The sequence below is a fragment of the Remersonia thermophila genome, chromosome 2, assembly GCF_042764415.1.
Source record: "Remersonia thermophila strain ATCC 22073 chromosome 2, whole genome shotgun sequence".
NCBI classification, from domain to species: Eukaryota; Fungi; Ascomycota; class Sordariomycetes; order Sordariales; family Chaetomiaceae; genus Remersonia; species Remersonia thermophila.
This window is the reverse complement of record NC_092218.1, coordinates 3592429-3613278: the sequence shown is the minus strand read 5'-3', so window position 1 is coordinate 3613278 and position 20850 is coordinate 3592429. Positions and strand designations below refer to the sequence as shown.

The 20850-nt window shown below is 57.9% G+C and overlaps 5 protein-coding genes across 5 annotated transcripts; 2 read left to right on the top strand and 3 right to left on the bottom strand.

The window, feature by feature from the left end:
• Positions 1–746: 746 nt before the first annotated feature.
• VTJ83DRAFT_2450 (uncharacterized protein) lies at positions 747–1679 on the bottom strand (the record flags this gene model as incomplete). The annotated part of the gene is made up of 2 exons (XM_071008722.1): positions 747–1176; positions 1252–1679. The coding sequence occupies 2 exons, from the start codon at positions 1677–1679 to the stop codon at positions 747–749; spliced, it is 858 nt and encodes a 285-aa protein (XP_070868990.1).
• Positions 1680–4512: 2833 nt separating this feature from the next.
• VTJ83DRAFT_2449 (uncharacterized protein) lies at positions 4513–9245 on the top strand (the record flags this gene model as incomplete). Its single annotated transcript, XM_071008720.1, has 16 exons — positions 4513–4599; positions 4662–4701; positions 4814–4834; positions 4889–4896; positions 4969–4980; positions 5044–5081; positions 5134–5285; positions 5336–5397; positions 5453–5954; positions 6020–6105; positions 6164–6419; positions 6684–6784; positions 6838–6924; positions 6984–7279; positions 7342–9055; positions 9123–9245. 16 exons carry the CDS (start codon positions 4513–4515, stop codon positions 9243–9245), a joined length of 3585 nt encoding a protein of 1194 aa, XP_070868989.1.
• Positions 9246–9718: 473 nt separating this feature from the next.
• On the bottom strand, positions 9719–10672 carry VTJ83DRAFT_2448 (uncharacterized protein; the record flags this gene model as incomplete). The annotated part of the gene is made up of 1 exon (XM_071008719.1): positions 9719–10672. One exon carries the CDS (start codon positions 10670–10672, stop codon positions 9719–9721), a length of 954 nt encoding a protein of 317 aa, XP_070868988.1.
• A 607-nt stretch (positions 10673–11279) lies between these two features.
• Positions 11280–16504, bottom strand: VTJ83DRAFT_2447 (uncharacterized protein; the record flags this gene model as incomplete). The annotated part of the gene is made up of 4 exons (XM_071008718.1): positions 11280–11624; positions 11674–15903; positions 15969–16340; positions 16415–16504. The coding sequence occupies 4 exons, from the start codon at positions 16502–16504 to the stop codon at positions 11280–11282; spliced, it is 5037 nt and encodes a 1678-aa protein (XP_070868987.1).
• Positions 16505–17301: 797 nt separating this feature from the next.
• VTJ83DRAFT_2446 (uncharacterized protein) lies at positions 17302–19949 on the top strand (the record flags this gene model as incomplete). The annotated part of the gene is made up of 10 exons (XM_071008717.1): positions 17302–18082; positions 18137–18173; positions 18227–18275; positions 18324–18393; positions 18446–18515; positions 18572–18686; positions 18741–18875; positions 18928–19193; positions 19245–19299; positions 19356–19949. 10 exons carry the CDS (start codon positions 17302–17304, stop codon positions 19947–19949), a joined length of 2172 nt encoding a protein of 723 aa, XP_070868986.1.
• Between the last annotated feature and the right edge of the window lie 901 nt (positions 19950–20850).

Below are 20850 nucleotides of genomic sequence, written 5' to 3'. Positions count from 1 at the left end.
TCTCTCCCTTTTTCCTTCTTTGCTTTTCTTTCTCTCGTTCACCTCTCTTCTTCCCGGCCCGCACGCAGCCTGACTAACACGGATCCCGACAGACGTTCCGTTCCTTATGCCATCCTTTCTTCTCTTCAGGTCAACGTGTTTCAACCGTGTCCTGGAGGAACAGAGGGTCAAGGGCCCACGGCGCCTGGCTCGGCGGCTTCATATAGCAGGTTACACGGTTGGACACATTGACGGCAGCATCGTCCCGCGTAACAATATCCCGCACCTATGCATCCCATAGTACGCTTCATTTCTCCTCCTGGGGTTCCTTAAAGCCCCCATCGACAGGTGCGGCCTGCAGGAGGCTTCTTCTCATGATGGCGCCGCAACGACTAGCCTAGGCGCATTTGCATATCATCGGTCCACGGTGTGTAGGAACTTGAGTACGGACCGTCGAGACGATCTGCCATTTGAGTACGCTTTTTGTTTGTTAGCTAGTTCTTGCTTCTCAACCAGGATACATTGAGAGCGACTTACGGTATCATATGTGTAGATGTGAACCCCCTTTGATGTGACTGTCCTGTTGCAAGTATCTGGTACTCCAGCCACATATGCGCGTAGTGATTTGTCCATGATTGCATGAGGCTGAGCATGAGAAGAGAACAGCACCGAGCTCATGTATGACGCACGTACTGAACAGTGGATACACCAGCTTTATGGCTCAGTTCGGGCGAGATAAGGTATATCCTCCCACCTGCCGACCCCCTTCACATCAACAACCGCCAAGCACCCAACAGCAGCGCCGCGAAACCCGTACATACGCCAATCAACCACTGCAGCGTCTGAAATTTGACTTGCTCAAGCTGCTGCCTCAGTGCAGCGGCCTCCTGCTCGATCTTTGTCTCGGTCTCCTTGATCTTGAGCTCCTGCGACACTGCCTCCTCGCGAATCCTGCCCTTTTCCAGGTTCAGGTCCAGCCGCACGCTCGCCTGCGTCCGGGAGATCTCGTCGCGCAAGCGGCCGCTCAGCTTGGCGATGTCGTTGGCCAGCCGTTCGTGCGCGGCCCGTGTGGCCGTCGACTCGGTGCTGTCGGCGGAGAGGAGCTCGCTGCGGAGCTTGGCGAAGTCGACCTTTTGGGTGTAGGTGGTTTTGGCGGCTTCTTCGCGGGGGACCATGGTGCGGGTGAGGTTTTGGATGCTGGGGGGCGGGAGCATCCGCGTCAGCCGTGTGGGTTCAACCACGGCATTGTTTTCCCGGCCAGGGGAGCCTTACCTCTCCTCAATGACGTCGTTGAGCACCCTCATCATGGCCACCGATTGTTCCTCGGTGAAGCCCTCCTGCTGCAGCCGCTGCACAAAACGGAGGGTGTCGAAGTGGTGGTCGCGCCGGCGCGCTGCCGAGGCGTGGAAGGATTGCCGGAGGGTTGGGTTGCGGGCGATGCTGCCCAGATGGATCGAGCCGTTGTTGGTCTCTCGTGCGCCGCAACCGCACCGCTTCGTTGGCGTCGTCGCCCTCGGTCTTGTCGCTCCATCCGTCACAGGCCCGGCATGAAGTGTCCTCCGTGGGGTCATTCGCCATGCTGTCATCCCGGCACATGCTGCTGATGCGCGGGGGAGGGTCGTTGTGAGTGAGAGAGGGGCCGGCCCCCAGCTCAGGCGCGGGAGCAGAAACCGCGGGATGGTGGATGCTGTTACGCTCATGCTGAACCGTAGGCCGCGCAGCGCAGTTGTGTGTCAGGTCAAGGATCTATGTGCATGAAAGTAAGTGTGGCGGCCAACGTCGAGGCCAATTCTAAGGGATGAGGTTGAAACTTGACTGCGAGCTTCAGGTCGAAAGCCGTAACCAGCCGAGCCCGGCATGCCGGATACCGGGGGTCGTCAAGCCACAGATGCCCCACATACACGCTGACGCTCCAGCCACACATGGGCCGGTTGGCCCCACTCGGCCGGCTCCAACCCAAAACCGCCAAAAAATTTCTGGAATTTCCCTCTTTCCCTTTCCTCTTCTCTTCTCCATGAACAACGCAAAATCCAACATTCATTCGGAACTGCACACGCGATCGCGAGGCCCCCGGGCTGTATGCCTCACGGCATGCAGCCTGCGCTGCGGCCCACGACCTAAATCGTAGGTTTTCGATCAGAATGGAGAAGGACGGAGCCTTGCTCCGGCGCTCGATCTTGGGTGCGGTTTGTCTCTTACACCATGGGGCAGGTCGCAATGATTGGACGTACATACTATACTTTTTCCTAGCTGCTTTGTCTCTGAGGTTTATGGCGGCTGCATGCTTCGCGCCTTGACGCTAATGCTGGTGTTTGCGTCAAGTTGCATCCTTACGCCGTAGTTCGTGTTGAACTTGGGGCGCGAGGACCAGGCTCCCGATGTTGGCACGCAGGAGCAATGCCATGCCGAGATCTCCAAGACTTTTGAGTCCTTCTTTGCCAAATCACAGTGAGGATCTGATGTTTGGAGCTGCTGTGACCCCCCAGCCGTTGTGTTGGAGCGAGCAACTCGAGGTGATGGCTCGAAGAAAGCCTCGTCCCGCGTTAATGCCGGAGAGCTCTGGTATACTTATGTTGCCAAAGAGGTGGATTTCTACACCGTCGGCCACACTCTTTTTGGACAGGGACATGCCGTAACACCACGGACACCCCAACACGTCCTTCACACATAGAAGTGAAGATCAGAAGCTACATGAAGAGGAGGTTTCCAATCCTTGAGGCGATCGTTATTCTCTCCTGTGACTCTGTCCTCCCCCCTTCCTTCCTCACTCCCCTCCCTGCTTGATCCATATTGTGTTGTTGAATCTCCCGGCACTTCATCGCGGCCACTGAGACAAACTACCCGGCGCCAATTTTGAATCGTTTGAAGATGTAACGCAGTGTGGATTTCACTCGGTGCCTGTTGATGACGGGATGGCCCGGCCCCGATGCTGTGGTGACTCACCTAGCTCTGATCTTTACCAGAGTTCCTCGGACATGCGAACATTGATGGCCTTCCATGGCAGGCCATCCTCGGCTGGACGAAAATGTCCGGCACATGGCGAGCCTCAATTTATCTCCTGGACCTCCGGAGCCCGGGCCCACCCGGAGGTCGGCGAGCATGGTAAGTCAAACCTCGGACATTGGAATACGCTGCCATGATGATCATACGCTTTGGTTCGGCCAGGGAAAGGATAGCGACGGCCTTGGCGAGTCATGATGTCCCTCGCTCTCCCTTTGCGGGAGAAATGGGGGTTATCTGCGTTCAAGTGGTTCTTAGCCAAACAGCTCAGAAAGCAGCACGGCTCTGGTTGGCTGGTGGAACTTGAGGCGTCAAAGAGGAGGTGCAAAATCCGGTTCATCAACAAGAACCGGGCGTCGGCTCGGGTCCGGCTCCCCACGGCCGAGTTACCGAGTAGGTGATGGGATGCTGAGCCCCCCGCGCCGCCCGCGGTTGGCAGCGGGCCCAATGCAGCTCCCTGGTGGGATTTTGCTCTGCGTGACGCGCTTGGACAACGCCCGCTCCCCCCTGTTTATGAAGACAAATCGCCGGACCCTGGTTGGCGGGGCTCGAAGCACCTCCGATGACCGGCGGCCAATTGGCGGGCGCTACGCACCTTGTAAAGCGCTTGTTCAGGCAAGTTACAGGTGGTTTGGCTCTTGTCCGCAGAGGTTGTGCGCTCGAGGTCATGATTTTTATGAGCAACATGCAGTGGATACATCACAGGGCTTCTCCATACTCGGGCATGTGACCCATTGGGTTTGTTGAGATGGCCTATGCCGCGGCGGACAAAGAATGAGATGGGAAGAGGGCTCCGACGGGTATCCGGATGTCCTGATAGGGAAGTGTCCGATCTTGATGGACCGGCCAAGCACATGCTTTTGAAACACGCACCATGTTCTGCTCAACCATGTGCTGCCAGGAAGCGAGAGAAAGTGGACAGTTGCGACGGGATGCCAATCACATCCCGACAGAAAACGTTGCGAGTTCCAGATGGACGTGAAGGCGCATCGCGGTGACGATTCCATGGCTAGATAGTTGGACCGTTCCTGGCTTGACGTGGTCCAAAATCCGCTCATCGGCACATCCAGATTTCGGGTGACCTCCTGATTTCCCCTCATCTCCTGCCTCCCCAACGTTGCATGCAGAGCGCTAGAGCTTGGGTCGCAGGATGTATCCCGCGCCCGCCCGTCTGGTCCGCCACTGCCAAGCTGCCTCGATTAGCTCTGGTTGTGAGACTGGACAACTCTGGAAACGGGGAAGGGCGAACCCAGAATAGCCGGGATACTCACCTGAGCCCAGGGAGGCTCCGCTTCCTCCCACTCATCTGCCCCACCAACATCGGGCTCCCCCCCCCTTGTCAGTCTTTGACCCCGCCATCTATCACCGTCATACCCTTGCTCAGGGATCGCGCCGCAAACACCACCCCACCATTTGAGTCCCGGATTCTCTTGTCCCTTCGCCTCTGACTTTTTTCTCTCCTTTCTCTCTCTTTGCTCGTTTGCTCGTATTCCTACCGCCAGCGACTGCCGACGAACGTGCAATTGAGCAGCCATGGCGTCTCAAAAGGCACTCAGCAACCATGAGGACGTCTTCGAGGATGGAGATGCTCCGGCGGAGCCAAGGACCGTCCAGCGCATTGTTGGTTCTCTCATGCCCCCATGAACATCTCTCTGTGTACTAACCACCACCTCCTTGAGTAGCGCGCCTCTTCGACCATCATGAAGATCAACAAGATTCTGGGTACGTGTCTTCGCAGACAAATGCCGTCGCGGAGAAAGGGAAAGGCGAAGAAGCCGTTGGGAGAAGTTTATGGGGCGGCCTGGAGAAAGAGACTAACCTCACCACCAAACAGTCGCCAACCGTGGTGAAATCCGTAAGTGATTCCCGCGCTATCCGTTGCTAGGCTATGTGCTGATCTTGCTTCTAGCGATTCGTGTACGTCTAGTCCCAGCATGCTGCGTCTCTGCCCATATCGACCACCGCGCTCACTGACATGCGCTTTGACAGATCTTCAGGACGGTGAGTCTTTGTTCCAGGACACTCAATGGATTCGCGTCATAGCCACTGACATCCAGATCGCAGGCCCACGAGCTCTCGCTCCACACCATCGCCGTCTTCAGGTACGACACCCCTGCCTCCGCTCGCCGTCCAACACCATGCTGACCGCCCTAGCTATGAGGATCGCCTTTCCATGCATAGGCAAAAGGCTGACGAATCCTACTTGATTGGGAAACGGGGCTCGTATACCCCGGTCGCGGCCTACCTCGCTGGCGACGAGATCATCAAGATCGCGCTCGAGCACGGGGCCCAGATGATCCATCCTGGTATGTTGCCCCGAGGACTAGGCTTGATTCCAAGCGCTGACCATTCCAAGGTTATGGTTTCCTGTCCGAGAACGCCGACTTTGCGCGCGCCGTCGAGAAGGCCGGTCTGATCGTATGTCTCTGATCTTCCCCAAATCCCAATACTGGGCTCGAGCTGATGGTTGTAGTTTGTCGGACCTACGCCCGAGACGATTGATGCCCTCGGCGACAAGGTTTCCGCCCGCCGCATCGCCATCGCCGCCGGCGTTCCGGTCGTTCCCGGTACTGAAGGCCCTGTGGAGACCTTTGAGGAGGTCAAGAAGTTCACAGACGAGTACGGCTTCCCGATCATCATCAAAGCCGCTTACGGTGGTGGCGGCCGTGGCATGCGCGTCGTCCGCGAGAAGGAGTCTCTCAAGGAGGCCTTTGAGCGCGCCACGTCCGAAGCCAAGAGCGCCTTCGGCAACGGCACCGTCTTCGTCGAGCGCTTCCTCGACAAGCCCAAGCACATCGAAGTCCAGCTTGTCGCCGATAACTATGGCAACGTCGTCCATCTCTACGAGCGCGACTGCTCTGTCCAGCGCCGGCACCAGAAGGTCGTCGAGATTGCGCCCGCCAAGGACCTCCCGGTTGATATCCGTGATGCCATGTTGGAATACGCGATTAAAATCGCGAAGTCGGTCAAGCTGCGTACGTTTCCGCTCTCAAGGGTGAAGCCATCTGTGAATATCCTAACCCTGGTAAAACACATTTAGGCAACGTCGCAACGGCCGAATTCTTGGTGGACAGCAAGGGCCTGTACTTCATCGAGGTCAACCCTCGTATTCAAGTCGAGCACACGGTCAGTATTCCTGTCAAGCCGATGTACCGCTGCAGGATGGTGCTGACGGCCTGAATAGATCACGGAGATGATCACGGGTATCGACATCGTCGCCGCGCAGATCCAGATCGCCGCCGGCGCCACGCTGGAGCAGCTCGGCCTGACCCAGGACCGCATCTCGACGCGCGGTTTTGCCATCCAGACCCGTATCACGACCGAGGACCCGGCCAAGAACTTCCAGCCGGATACTGGGAGGATTGAGGTGTACAGGTCAGCTGGCGGTAACGGAGTGCGTCTTGACGGTGGAAACGGTTTTGCTGGCGCTGTTATCACTCGTACGTATCCTTTGATCTTTTATTGCCTCCTTCTTGTTCCTTCCTCTCTCTATTTTTCCTTCTTTTTTTCTTTTCCTTCTGTTTCCCCCCTTTTTCCTTTTTCCTTTCCCCCCTTTTCTTCCCTTTTTATTCTTTGTTGTTCTTTTTCTTTTTTTTTCTCATTTTCCCCTTTTTTATTCCCTTTTTTACTTTGGTGTTTGTTTCGTCTCCGTTGGTTTCGATCCTCCAGTTAACGTTTCGAACTCTCTACTAACAACCTTTCAGCCCACTATGATAGCATGCTCACCAAGCTGTCGTGCCACGGAAGCACCTACGAAATCGCCAGGCGGAAGGCTGTCAGAGCTCTTGTCGAGTTCAGGATTCGCGTACGTATCGCCACCATGGATCATATGCTTTGGCACACGCTCACAGCGCACAGGGCGTGAAAACCAACATCCCGTTCCTGACCACCCTGCTCACGCATCCCACGTTCATTGAAAGCAAAGTTTGGACCACGTTTATCGATGTAAGCATCCTATAATTCGCGCCGAGAGTTGGCCGGCATAACTGACAGCAGCAACACAGGACACCCCTGAGCTCTTCGAGCTTACCGGCAGCCAGAACCGTGCGCAGAAACTGCTGGCGTACCTCGGCAATTTGGCTGTGAACGGTCCTCAGGTTGTTGGCCAGGTCGGCGAGCCCAAGTTCAAGGGCGAGGTCATGATCCCGACGCTGTACGACGAGGCCGGCAACAAGATCGACACCTCAAAGCCATGCACGAAGGGATGGCGCCACATCATTCTTGAGCAGGGTCCCAAGGCATTTGCCAAGGCGATCCGCGAGTACAAGGGCTGCCTTCTTATGGACACAACTTGGAGAGAGTAAGCGATCTCCGGACATGTTACTCTTTTGGCGAACCTTGTGATGGCTGACATGATGGCAGTGCTCACCAGTCACTCCTGGCCACCCGTGTCCGCACCATCGATATGGCCAATATCGCCAGGGAGACCAGTCACGCTCTCCACAACCTCTACAGCCTTGAGGCATGGGGTGGCGCCACGTTTGACGTGTCCATGAGGTTCTTGTACGAGGATCCCTGGGACCGCCTTCGCAAGCTGCGCGCGTTGGTGCCGAACATCCCCTTCCAGATGCTGCTTCGTGGTGCCAACGGTGTTGCGTACGCCTCCCTGCCCGACAACGCCATCTACCACTTCGTGGAGCAGGCCAAGAAGAACGGCGTTGACATCTTCCGCGTCTTCGATGCGCTCAACGACATCAACCAGCTTGAGGTTGGCATCAAGGCCGTCCAGAAGGCGGGAGGTGTCTGTGAAGGCACCGTCTGCTACAGTGGCGACATGCTCAACCCCAAGAAGAAGTACAACCTCGAGTACTATCTTGACCTTGTCGACAAGCTTGTGGCTCTCGACATTGATGTCCTTGGAATCAAGGATATGGCTGGCGTTCTGAAGCCTCATGCCGCTACCCTCCTCATCGGCGCGATCCGGAAGAAGTACCCTGATCTCCCTATCCACGTGCACACGCACGACTCGGCAGGCACTGGCGTTGCTTCGATGGTGGCTTGCGCCATGGCTGGAGCCGATGCCGTCGACGCCGCCACGGACAGTCTCTCCGGCATGACGTCGCAGCCCAGCATCAACGCTATCCTCGCTTCGCTCGAGGGCACTGATAGGGACCCCGGTCTCAACATCCAGCATGTGCGCGCCCTGGACGCGTACTGGTCTCAGATCCGCCTCCTGTACTCGCCCTTCGAGGCTCATCTCACGGGCCCCGACCCCGAAGTGTACGAGCACGAAATCCCTGGTGGCCAGCTTACCAACATGATGTTCCAAGCTTCGCAACTTGGTCTGGGCTCACAGTGGATTGAGACCAAGAAGGCGTACGAGCAAGCCAACCAGCTTCTTGGCGACATCGTCAAGGTCACTCCGACGTCCAAGGTTGTTGGCGATCTGGCACAGTTTATGGTTTCCAACAAGCTCACCCCCGAGGACGTCAGGGCTCGCGCCTCCGAGCTCGACTTCCCGGGCTCGGTGCTCGAGTTCTTCGAGGGTATGATGGGCCAGCCGTACGGTGGCTTCCCGGAGCCGCTTCGCACCGATGCCCTCCGCGGCCGCCGCAAGTTCGACAAGCGTCCTGGTCTCTACCTGGAGCCTGTCGATTTTGCCAAGACCAAGAAGGAGCTCGCCCGCAAGTTCGGCGGTGGCATCACGGAGTGTGACGTTGCCAGCTACCTCATGTACCCCAAGGTCTACGAGGACTACAGGAAGTTCCTCGCCAAGTATGGAGACCTCTCGGTGCTGCCGACCAAGTACTTCCTTTCCAAGCCCGAGATTGGCGAGGAGTTCCACGTGGAGATCGAGAAGGGCAAGGTTCTCATCCTCAAGCTTCTCGCCATCGGCCCTCTGTCCGAGAACACGGGCCAGCGCGAGGTCTTCTACGAGGTCAATGGCGAGGTTCGCCAGGTCACTGTCGATGACAAGACGGCCTCGATCGAGAACGTCAGCCGCCCCAAGGCCGACCCTACCGACTCAAGCCAGGTCGGCGCTCCTATGGCCGGTGTCCTCGTCGAGCTCCGTGTCCACGATGGCAGCGAAGTCAAGAAGGGCGACCCGCTCGCTGTGCTGAGCGCCATGAAGATGGTAAGTGGAGTTGACACTGAGAGCGATTTTGTCTGAACCAACTGCTAACCGCCGGTGCGCTCTGCAGGAAATGGTCATTTCGGCCCCTCACAACGGTGTCGTGTCGCAGCTCCTGGTGCGCGAAGGAGACTCGGTTGACGGCTCGGACCTCGTCTGCCGCATTGTCCGGCCCGAGGCTGCGAATAAGTAGCCATTCCTCGGCAGCCAGGATGGTATCATTCCCACCCAAGGGCTGAGCCTAAGTGCGATGGGCTGAGGGAGGGAAGGCTGGCAACAGGACTAGGTAGCCTGGACGGTGGATCATCTTACGGATTGGACGGAAGCAAGAGTCCAGTGACGCGTAAGCTTGGGGAGCATGCAAGTCTTTCTGATTCATAGATCGCAAAGTTATTGTTGTTCTGTAACTGGCTTCCATTAATTCGGGGTATCAATGCTCTATGTTCTATGTCCGGCAATGTGACGTTCCGGATTTCTCGATGGTTTCTTCTCATGATCCTCGGTTACACCCATGTCCCCAGCAGTAGACGCTGTGGTTTATAAGCCTGCTCTCGCTGTTGGGGGGGGATCTCCAACACCTGGCATGATGCATGGAAAAGATGATATGAGAGGAAGACAATGCTTTTCCCTTCACGCATTAATTTATTACATGATTCTTAACACCATTCACAACATTAGCCCACCCAAAACCACCGCCGCAGCAAACGCCGTCTGCACCGGGCTCGCCGGCCCCACTGTCGGCGCGGCTCCCGTGCTCGATGGCGTCCATGTGGACCAGTCCTCCGACGTCGGTGACGCCGCGGCCGTCACCAAAGCCGACGCCTGGCTCATGATGCTGCTCGCCTTGGCCTCGTCAATCTTGACGTTGCACGGCTGCGCAACCTTGGCCGCGTCGATGATGGGCCCGTCGTGCCAGCTGGGCAAGCCAAACAGCTGGGTCGCGATGCCGCACGCGGGATCGGTGGCGTTCCTGCCAACCTGGTAGACGCCGACCGGGTCCGGGCAGGTCTCAATGTTGCCGTCGTCGGCGCCCGGGGCCGGGGTGGTGCTGGCGGTGGGCGTGACGACGGGATCGAGGATGGGGCCCCGGTGCGCGTCCGGGTGGTGGTCGCCCCAGGCGCGGGCGACGAGGAACCTGTAGTAGCCGCCCCAGATGGTGCTGGCGTCATCGTCACAGGAGGTGTTCCAGGCGCGGACGGCCCACTGGAGGTCGATGCGGTGGCCGGGCTCCTCGATGCGGTGGATCCACGAGGTGGCGTTGGTGGCGGCGACGAGGAGGAGGGGTTGGCCCGTGGACGAGTCCTCGTCGCCGTCGAGCTCGGCCAGGTCGGAAAGAGAGAACTTGCCTTCGTCCACCAAGTTGCCGTAGTAGCCCCTCGGCCAGTTGGGGTGGAAGCCCCAGTGGATGGTAATGTTGGGCGCCATGGAGCGCAGGGCCGAGACGTTCTGGATGGCGAAGACAATGGGGAACACGTCGGCCATCTTGTATGTCTGGTTGTTGCGTGGGAAGACGATGTCGATCTCGAACTGACCGTCAGGGCTGCCCTTGGTGGTCGTCGACTCGGTCTGCGCGGCGGCCAGGGCCGCAGCGGCGGCGGGCAGCCAGGACGAGAGTCTCATTTTGCTAGTGAACGGGCGGACAAAGTTGGAGAGTAAAGATGGGACGGTCAGATGAACCTGTATGAATAGACATCGTGGTGAGAGAATGGGGGATCCTTGCGCATTTTGAGCTGGATGGTTGTTCCATTGTCGCGAGTTGAAGCCTTCAGGTAATAACTACTGCGTAGCTTACGCATGATCTTTGCCGCATCGTTGCATCGGGTAGCTAATCTACAGCGTCGCAGGGCTAAATCCTTCGCCCCACTCTGCCTGCCTACCAAGCCTCCATAGCAGGGGCTCAGAGGAGTGCGGTCCTTGTGGGCGGAGCCTTGAAAAGGGGGCGGAAGATTAGAGCATGGCGACGGAGAGCATCAGTGGAAGAGACAAGACAGTTGAGAACCGAGAGCGATGGTGAAGCATCGGGCAACCAGAAATCGAGACGTAGATACTCTCAAGCCATTGCCGGAGACAAGTAACCTCATCCGTACCTAACATCCCTATCATACAGCACGTCGTCATAACACAAACAATATCCACCCAGCAACCCCTGTCAAGCCGCCCCGACTGCGCCGCAGATGATACTACGCAAAACCGTTACATTGACCCGGACCGGCTACTGCCGCGCCTTCTAAAAGCCAAACCCGGTCGGCTGCGGCGCGAAGCCGTTAGGCACGTACGGGGGCGCAGCAGCGCTGGACGGCCCTGCTGTAATCATAAGACGGGTGCCGCCGAGGATAGGCGTATTGTCCTCCACCTTCTCCTGCTCCTTCTCCTTGGCCTTGCGCGCCTCGTTGTCCGCCTTGAGGGCCGCCAGCTCCTTGGTCTGCTGGCACAGCAGGTTGATCATGTAGGGCATGGTGAAGTCGTGCAGGCCGTTGCGCCACGACAGCTCCAGGACAATATCCGGGCGGATCAGGTCGTAGCATGCGTAGAGCATGCCGACATAACACTCGCGGTTGCCGATATCGACGAACTGAAAGGGTCAGCGAAGAACAACAGAGGCTCGGGTTTCGAAAACTTACGTAGCGCAGCAGCTCCTCAACAACCTCGGACTTTCCAGAAATGGCGGCCGTCTCGATGGCGTCCTTCCACAGCTTGTCCTGTTTGGACAGGTTGATGGACTTCTCCCAGCGCTTGTTCTTGCGGTAGATGTTGGCGGCAATCTGGCGGAAGAAGACAAGATCATGCTTCTCGAGGCGGCCAGCCAGGTCGACGGCATCGTAGTTGTCGTAGTTCTCGACCGAGTCGCGAAGCGTCTTGTAGTCCTCCTCCTCAATGAGCAGGTCGTTGATGGCGTCATTGACAGTGCGCTTGTTCTGGGACTGGACGCTCAGGAGGAAAGGCTTGATGAGCGGCAGATTGTCCGACTTCTGGAACATGCGGACGACGCGGTTGACGTCGATGCGGGGCGTGAGGACCTGGAGCAGGTCCGTCAGCAGCGAGGGATGCTGCTCCAGATAGAAGTTGATGGCCTTGTAGTAAATCTCGAGATTGGCGACCTTGACGACGATCTCCTTGAACTGTTGGTGCTCCCACGAGTTCTCGGGCCGCTCCATGACGGCGAGGGCGGCATTGTCAAACTCGTCATAGTGGTAGTAGCAGAACACCAGCTCAGGCCACAGGTGGGCCTCCTCGCAGGCGCGGATCAGCTTGGGCAGGTTCATGCGGCTCCAGAAGAGCTTGAGGTGCTCCATGAGGCGCTCCGGGTGGTACTTGGACAGAGCGATGCCCAGCTCGGTGAACATGCCCATGTGGGCGCGCTCAAGACCAAGACCCTGCTCGAGCAGGCTGATGAGCTCGTCAAAGTAGCCGTTGCGCTCGTATTGCTTGACGAGGGCCTGCAGCTGCTCGGCGTCGACAATGAGGTTGAGACCGCAGATCTGAGCCAGGCGGAACTCCTTCTTGTCAACACACGCCTCGTGCACCTCGCGCCAAACCTTGATGTTGTTGGCCTTGCGCGCGCAGTCGACGGCAGCCTGATAGTTGGCGAGATGGACGTGCGTCGTCGCCAGCTTGGCCCAGTTGGAGATGCTGGCGAAGAAGATCTTGGCAGCCTCGTAAAGGCCTTCAGCATAGGCCTTATCACCCGACTCCTCGATGTTCGCCACGTTGGTGGCGCGCAGGAAGTCCTCGAGCTCGGCGAGCTGGTCGAGGCGGGCATAGCAAAAGGCCAACGCCGTGTCAATGGCAGCCTCGCGCAGCGTCTTGCGAGCCATGCGCAGGTACTTGATGAGCTCCTCGTTCTTGCCGGCGGCTACGGCAATCTCGATGACTTCGGCGTAGTTCTTGGGGTCATCGGCTTTGATGTACGAATCGATCGAGTCGCTGACGCGCAGGCCATCGAGCTGAGCCTTGGCGACCTTGCTCCAGACCTGGGGCACATCCACCTCCTCAGCATAGGCCTGGGCGCGGTCGATGCTGACGACATGCTCCACGAGCACGTTGACGGCCGCCTCCTTGTTGTCGATCTTCTTGTACACCTCGAAGGCCTCCTCGAAAAGGCCAACCTCAATGCACACATTGGCAATCTCATCGGGCGAGAAGTTGTCGAGGCGGTGGATGTAGTCCATGACGCGAGCCTTGTCGGCCTTGGCAGCGGTGAACACGAGCAGGTTCTGCAGGTTCTGGTTGTCGCTGAAGGGCGAAGGCTCGAGCACGATCTTCTCGAGGAGCTCAATGAGCTCGGTGGGGAGGTCGGCATTGAGGAAGCAGGCGACAGCCTCCGACACCTTGGCCGGGTCCGTCGACTCGGGCACGGCGGTCGAGATGACCTGGTCGACGACGGAGCGGCGATGCAGGTTGTTCTCGCTCAGCACGAACATCCACAGCTCACGATCGGCGCGCTCGAGCAGGTAGCGGGCCTGGGCCTTGTACATGGAGTTCTCGTTGGTGATGTTAACGAGCTCCAGGTCGTTTTGGCCCTTGCGGTAGGCAATGTAAGCGAGGTTGGGGTCGCGCTTCTCGCAGTATTTGCCCACGACGAGCGTGTCGTACTGGTCGTTCTCCTTGAGGAACCGCTCGGGGTTGTTGTTAGAGTCGATGTAGATCTTGGCGAGGGCGTTGTACACGGCCTGCTGCTGGTTTCCGGCGGCGAGAGTGGCCTCGAGGAAGGGCAGCAGTAACTTGAGGCGGTTGCGCGTCTCGACCTCGTGCACGAGCTCGTCGATGGGAATGGAGATCGGGTTCACGGTGGACAGCAAGCCCTTGATGATGCTCTCGTCGCAGTCGACGTCAAGCAGACCACCAATGACACCGGGGGTGCGGGCCGGGTTGACCTGCTGCACGTAGATCTCGATCGACTTGAACTGCTGGTGCTGGTACAGGTAGAGAACCAGGTCGTGCACGAAGTTGAAGCGGTCGCATACCACCATGAGGGGCAGCATCTCGGCAAGCTTGGCCTCCTTAAGGAAGTTCTTGACCTTCTCCGGGTTGTAGACATTGTTGTCGCGGCAGATGCGCTCGACCTCACGGATCTGGCCGGTGCGGGTGGCGGCCTCAATGTACTTGAAGACGACCTCCGGGTCCTCGCTGACATTGACGATGCTGCCCAGGAAGTAGTAGAGGCCCTCGGAGGTCTTGTACTTCTCGAACAAGTCGATGAGGCGCTGGGGCCCAAGCAGCTCGGCGTACTTGGTGGCGATCTGGACCACCGACTGCAGGTTCTGGCGGATGTTGTGCTTCATCATGGCATCGAGGCAGTCGACGGACTGCTCGACCGAAAGACGGCCAAAGTACTCAACCAGCCAGTCAGGGTTGAAGTTGGGCGCGCCGGCAATGACGACGACGACGCGCTTGATGGCGGCGGGGTCCTCGTACAGGTCCAGGGCCTTCTGAAGCAGGCCGGCCTGCTCGCAGAGGGCAGCGATGCGGGGCTTGTCAAAGTGCGAGAACATGTCGTTGCCCAAGATGGCATCAGCAACCTGCGGAGCATTGATCAGGTTCATCTCGAGCAGGCGGGTCTGGAGGTGGCCGTGCTCCGGGCGGTTGTCCTTGAGGGCATCGAGCAGAAAGGCGGTCGCCTGCTGGACCAAACCCTGCGACTGGAACACATCGACGACGCGCTCAAGGTCGACGAGGGGGCCGGCCTCCTGATTGACAAGCGTTGTGGCGAACTCGGCGCCCTTCTCGGGGTTGACGCGAACAATGTGCTGCAGGAGCTGCACAAAGTCGGGCTGGTAGCCGGACTGGGCGCAGTAGGGCAGGATCTTCTCGAACTGGCCCGTCTCGGCGAATCCGGCAACGACCTTGTGAGGCACGTTGGCCTTGAGGTAGATGGCCAGGGCCATGGTCAGATCGTGGGGGCGGACCATGTCACCAAGCTTCTCGGAGCACTCGAGCTTGTTTTCGGTCAGCCACTTTTGCAGCAGCTGCTTGCGATTCTGGGCCAGGACGGGCTGGGCGAGCTCAATGGTCTCGTGCTGGTTGAGCGAGCCCTTGTCGAGCAGCAGGCCAAAGTACTGCAGGATGTGGGACATCTGCCCGGGCTGCTGTGGCAAGCGCTTGAACCGCTCTATGGTCTGGGGCGTGCGCAGGAAACCGCGGGGCGAGTTGGCGGCGACCTTGGCAGCCTCTTGGTAGTTGCCGTTGGCGAAGAGCTGCTCGAAGCGCTGCTGATAGAGATTGTCGGCGCCGGGGAGACCGGCACGCGAAGCGAGCTTCAGGGCCAGCTCGGTGCCGTGGCTCTCGAGGACGTAAGGCACGAGGGTATTCTCATCGGCTGTCACGAAGAGCACCTGGCCCTTGCGGTTGATGCCAAGAACGCCGCTCGACTCGCGATCGCCGCACGCAGTGAAGATGGTATCGCCTGAGATGCGGTTCATGAAAATGCAAGTGCCGGTCTCGAGATCGTACAGGTGGATGAAGCCGTACTTGGTGATGAGGTAGATGATGCCGTACTTTTGCGAGATCTGCAGGGCAACGGGGAAATCGGTCGCGGCTTCTGGGGGGAAGAAGACGTCGACTGCCTTCTTGGGGAACACGGGGTTCGTCTCGGGGTGGTCGACCTCGACGATGTGCAGCTTAGCGCCGACGGCGGTGCGCACGGCGAAGGTGAAGAGCTTCGTGTCCTCGGGGGCGCCGTCCAAGCGCAGGGTGCCGAAGGCGGCGGCGTGGCCCTCGATGGCCTGGCTGATGCCACGGTCCTTGGAGTAGAGCTGCATAGCACCGACGACCCGTCCTTGCTGCTGCGAGATGCCGACCACCACCATCCACTTGCCGTCCGCGCTCGTCCGGTAGTTGATGATTTGGTTACCCTGGCGTGGCGTAGACGTCAGCGGAGCCGCCCGGGCTAATACAAACGCAAGGGAGGACATCCTACCGCCAGGTTCGCGTTGCGCTCAAACACCTTGACCGGCGCCGCCTGGGCGGGATCGAAGACATCCCAGTGGTAGACGGCGTTCTCCGTGACAAGGCCCAGCGTCTTCTCGTTTACCCACTTCCAGAAGACAACGTCCTCGCTCATGGTTGTCGACTTGAGCTTCTGTTTCTGCTCCAGGTCGAAAATTTGCAAGGTCCGCGCCTGGGCCCTGAGGGCGATGACCTGGCGCGTCCAGTGCATGATGGCACTGTCGGCCTTGATGGGTCGGCGGATGACATTGTTGCTGTTCTTGAGGTCGACGATAAGGACTTCGGGAGACGACGCCTCGTCCTTCTTATCCCGCAAGCAGATGAACGAGTCTGATTCGAGGGTCTGTTTGGCGTCACAAATGGCAAGGTCAGCAGGGTCGAGACGACATTGCGCTCGTCATCCGGGAGGAACCGTACGCATGTGTTGAAGGTGATTGCGGTCGGGTTGACGCCCAGGCTGCCGAGCTGAAGCAGCTCCTGGAACTTGATCGGCAACGCCGGCGCCATGGTGAAGTCGATGCGCTCGGCTGCGCGGAATCAACGGAGGGCAGCAGCCAACTTGACGGGAGCTGCCGTGGGGAGAGGATTCGACGGAAGGTTGATGACGGCGGAAAGCTGTTGAAAGGGGGTCGGAAATTGGGACCGAGTCAAAGGGCCAGAAACGCACGACGCGGCGAACAGGCAATCGAAACGGTGGGCGGAGCCACAGCTGGAACCTTAGAATGGACTGTACGAATTAGTTACTGTGTACGTGTCGGCACAGCGACAGACAGAATGGCCAAACCGCTCAATTCGAAGGAGAGGAAGAAGAGGAAGAAATTCGGGTTTGGGGATGGAAGATGGGAAAAGTCGAGAGTTCTTCTCCTTCGCCGTTAACAAAACTGGGAAGTGAGGGCTCCCGTTGCTGTTGCTTGCTTGCTTGTCTCCTGTACGTTGTGTGGCAGGAACTCCAGATGCGGCCAAGTCGCTTTCTCCCAAAGGCTGAGCTGGTTCCTCCCCCCCTTCCTCCACCAGGCCCGACAGGTGGAACGTAAGCCAACCATGTCTTGACGTATCTGGTTTAGCGTGATGTGGATCAGAAGCCAATCAGGTGCTGCGAGTGGCCAAGCTGTTCCGCAGACAGCCCCACTGCTTTGGTTCTTATCGATAAGGTTTTTCTTTGGAAAATTGGCACCGGAGAAGTTCTGCACGCAAGAAACAAAGGCTAGACTTCGCAAGTTGCTCGCTCGACCGCCAGCGACAGCCGATTCTTTGGAAACCATCACGACCAGCACGCCCGGGAACCTCCAGAGTTATCCGTCAACATGGGTGTGGGACGCCGCATGAAGAAGCAGGGCCCGCCCGAGCCGCTGTCCGAAGAGCATTTTGCCAACCTCAAGCGCAAGAAGGGCCTGCCCGTCGATGATGTTCCCGTCGAGGCGCCGTCCACCAAGAAGCGTCGCACCTCTGCGAAGAACGACAAGCCATCCAAGAAGCGCCGCGAGGAGGTGTCCGCCAAATCGACCCCGAAGCAGGCCAATGGCACCAAGAAAGCGAAGAAGCCCGTGAGGGAAGACGTCGACTCGGACGAGGAGATGGGCGACGAGTTTGACGTGTCGAACCTCGACGATATCAGCGGCTCTGACCTGGACGAGCCTACCCTTGGGGATGACTTTCTTGACTCGGACAACGATTCGGTGGTTGACTCGGACCAAGAGACTGGAGGCAAGAAGGAGAAGTTTGTCTTCTCAGACGACGAGGACGAGGATGAGGAGGAGCGGGAGGAGAAGCTCACGGCCGCCAACATTGAGGGTCTTTCGAGGAAGCTGGACGAGCAATTGGCCCGGGAGGCCGCCGAGAACGAGGCCGAACTGCGCGAGGCCGCTCTGCAGACCAACATTGACGGCGATAAGCCCCATGTCCTCGACGATGGAGAAGAGGACGAGTTGTCGGCCAAGACAAAGAGCCTGCTGGCGCCCGACCTGCAGATGCTGAGGACCAGGATAACGGACACCATCCGGGTGCTGGAGGACTTTGCGAACCTGGCCGAGGATGGACGCAGCAGAGTCGAGTACACCAACCAGCTGCTCAAGGATATCTGTGCCTGTAAGCCGGACATGATTGACCCTCAAATCCTCCAAAGCTAACAATGTCAAACAGACTACGGCTACAACGAATACCTTGCCGAGAAGCTCCTGTATGTTTCCACCGCAGCGCCATGGATTTGGCCAGCTTGACTAATGTAAAAAGGAACCTGTTTCCGCCAAGAGAGGCTTTCGCATTCTTCGAGGCCAACGAGGTATGAACGTCTGTCTTCACCTCGTTGACAACCGCTAACCACCAACAGACTGCCCGGCCGGTCGTCATCCGTACCAACACGCTCCGGACCCATCGCCGTGACCTGGCGCAAGCGCTCAGTATGTTACCCTATCTGACACGAAAGAATCAAACCCCCGCTGACTTTGACAGTCAACCGCGGCGTCGTTCTCGAGCCCGTCGGCAAGTGGTCCAAGGTCGGCCTGCAAGTGTTCGAGTCAAGGTACGGACGGCTGCTCCCCCGTCTCAACCTTAACCGCCAGAAATTGACCTCATTAGCGTTCCTCTCGGTGCCACTCCCGAGTACCTCGCTGGACACTACATTCTGCAAGCCGCGTCTTCCTTCCTCCCCGTCATGGCCCTGTGCCCCCAAGAGAACGAGCGTTGCCTTGATGTAAGCAGCCTGATTCCGGCCTCGGCTTCTCTTGTCTGACGCATATCTCGACAGATGGCAGCGGCTCCCGGTGGTAAGACAACACATATGGCGGCGCTGATGAAGAACACGGGTGCCATCTTTGCGAACGATCCGAACAAGGCTCGTGCCAAGGGTCTGATCGGCAACATTCACCGCCTTGGTGCTACGGTACGGACCTATCTTCATCTCTCGGTGCAAGCTCAACTGACCATATTCATAGAACGTGATTGTCTGCAATTACGATGCCCGGGAGTTCCCCCGGGTGATCGGCGGGTTTGACAGAGTGCTCTTGGACGCCCCCTGCTCAGGAACGGGCGTTATCGCCAAAGATCCTTCCGTTAAGACCAACCGTGACGAGAAGGACTTTCAACAGCTCCCGCACACGCAAAAGCAGCTGCTCTTGGCGGCCATTGACTCTACCAATCATGCCAGTAAGACTGGCGGCTACATTGTCTACTCGACGTGTAGCGTGTGCGTGGAAGAAAAGTGAGTGGTGCTGAGACTCAAAACAAAGTCAAGATGCTAATCTCGTTGTAGTGAGCAAGTTGTCAACTACGCGCTCAGCCGCCGGCCGAATGTTAAGCTTGTTGAGGTATGCTATAGATGAGTGCTATCGGTGGATTCGGATGAGAGGCTGACTTTCGCCAGACTGGACTTCCGTTCGGCAAGGAGGGCTTCACCAGCTACATGGGCAAGACGTTCCATCCCAGTCTCAAGCTGACTCGCCGCTACTACCCGCATTTGTACAACGTCGACGGCTTCTTCGTCGCCAAGTTCAAGAAGATCGGCCCGACGCCCAAGAACGCGGTCCTGGCGAATGGCAAGAAGGATGCGGAGGCCCCCAAGGCTTCTGACGAGGATGCCATCGTTGACAAGACCCCCATTGGAGCTGAAGAGGGAGAGAAGCGCGAGGATGACGACTTTGGCGGCTTTGATGACGATGAGGATGCGGATTACATCGAGCGGGCGAAGCGGAATGCTATGAGGAGACGTGGGCTGGATCCGAGGGCGCTGAAAAAGCCCCAGGAGAAGAAGCCCGCGAAGGAGGACGAGCCGAACGGAGCGGAGGGGCAACAGAAGCCTGCAAAGTCGGACAAGACGGAGAAGGCGAAGGATGAGGCATCCAAGCCGGCAGAGGCGAAGGAAAAAGCCAAGGAGGACGTCAAAGAGAAGCCAAAAGAGGCCACCAAGGACAAGACGAAGGAGAAGGGGAAGAAGTCCAAAACCAAGGAAAGGAAGTAAGGTAGTTTCAGTAATTTACTGGTATTGTTTCTGGCTGCTCGCTACCCAATACCACTACCTTACAATCCGCTGCAGCATGTATGATACAACCTTGAAGACACTAGCTAGACACAGTACATCGAGTGTCACACGTAGGGAATCCGCTGGGCATACATTAGGGGCATCTTGGATGAGCAAAATACCAACCTGAGCCTCAAACCGGCTCTCAGTCCGCCCTGTGTCTAGTGAATCAATGCCGTGCTGAGCGTTTCACAGGGATTATATGCTCTCGGCGACGAGCCATGGCAGGGGGTTCAACTCGGGAAGTTTTCAGTGTTGGGAAAACGTAGACTCGACACAGCGGTCGGAAATTCGTTTGGAGCATCATCTGGTCCAGCGCCAGCATCTCCTCCAAGACCTGTTCCTCAGCCATGAAGACGATGAAAGCAATCTTGGATTTGCGTCTGCGGCCCCCGAGGGCTCATTGTTCATGTTGGAACGACATGGGTGACGGCTATCAGCAACACCAACGACGAACTTGATGTTGTGGTCAGGGTTGTCCAGGCCGCAATATGATGAGTCCTGCTTCATCTTCAAAGACAGGCGTAAACACGCCCGGGGCTGTCGAGGAGATAGATATCTCAGGTGTTGGCAAGCGTCAGAGAAGTTGGACGGCTCGCGGCCGATGCCAACAAAGCACGCTTGTCCTGGCTGTTTGGGTGAACCTAGTCCCTCGGCGTTGACTCACACAGCCTCACCACCCAACCAGCCCACTTCTCGCCATCGCTTATGGCAATTAGTATATTCGCCATGTAGATTGCTAGTTCATGTGACGCCCTTCTAAACCCGCACGCCCGCCCCACGAGGAAAAGAAGCATACCAAATACAAGCGGTCCCCAGAGCCCTTTGACCGCCCTATGCA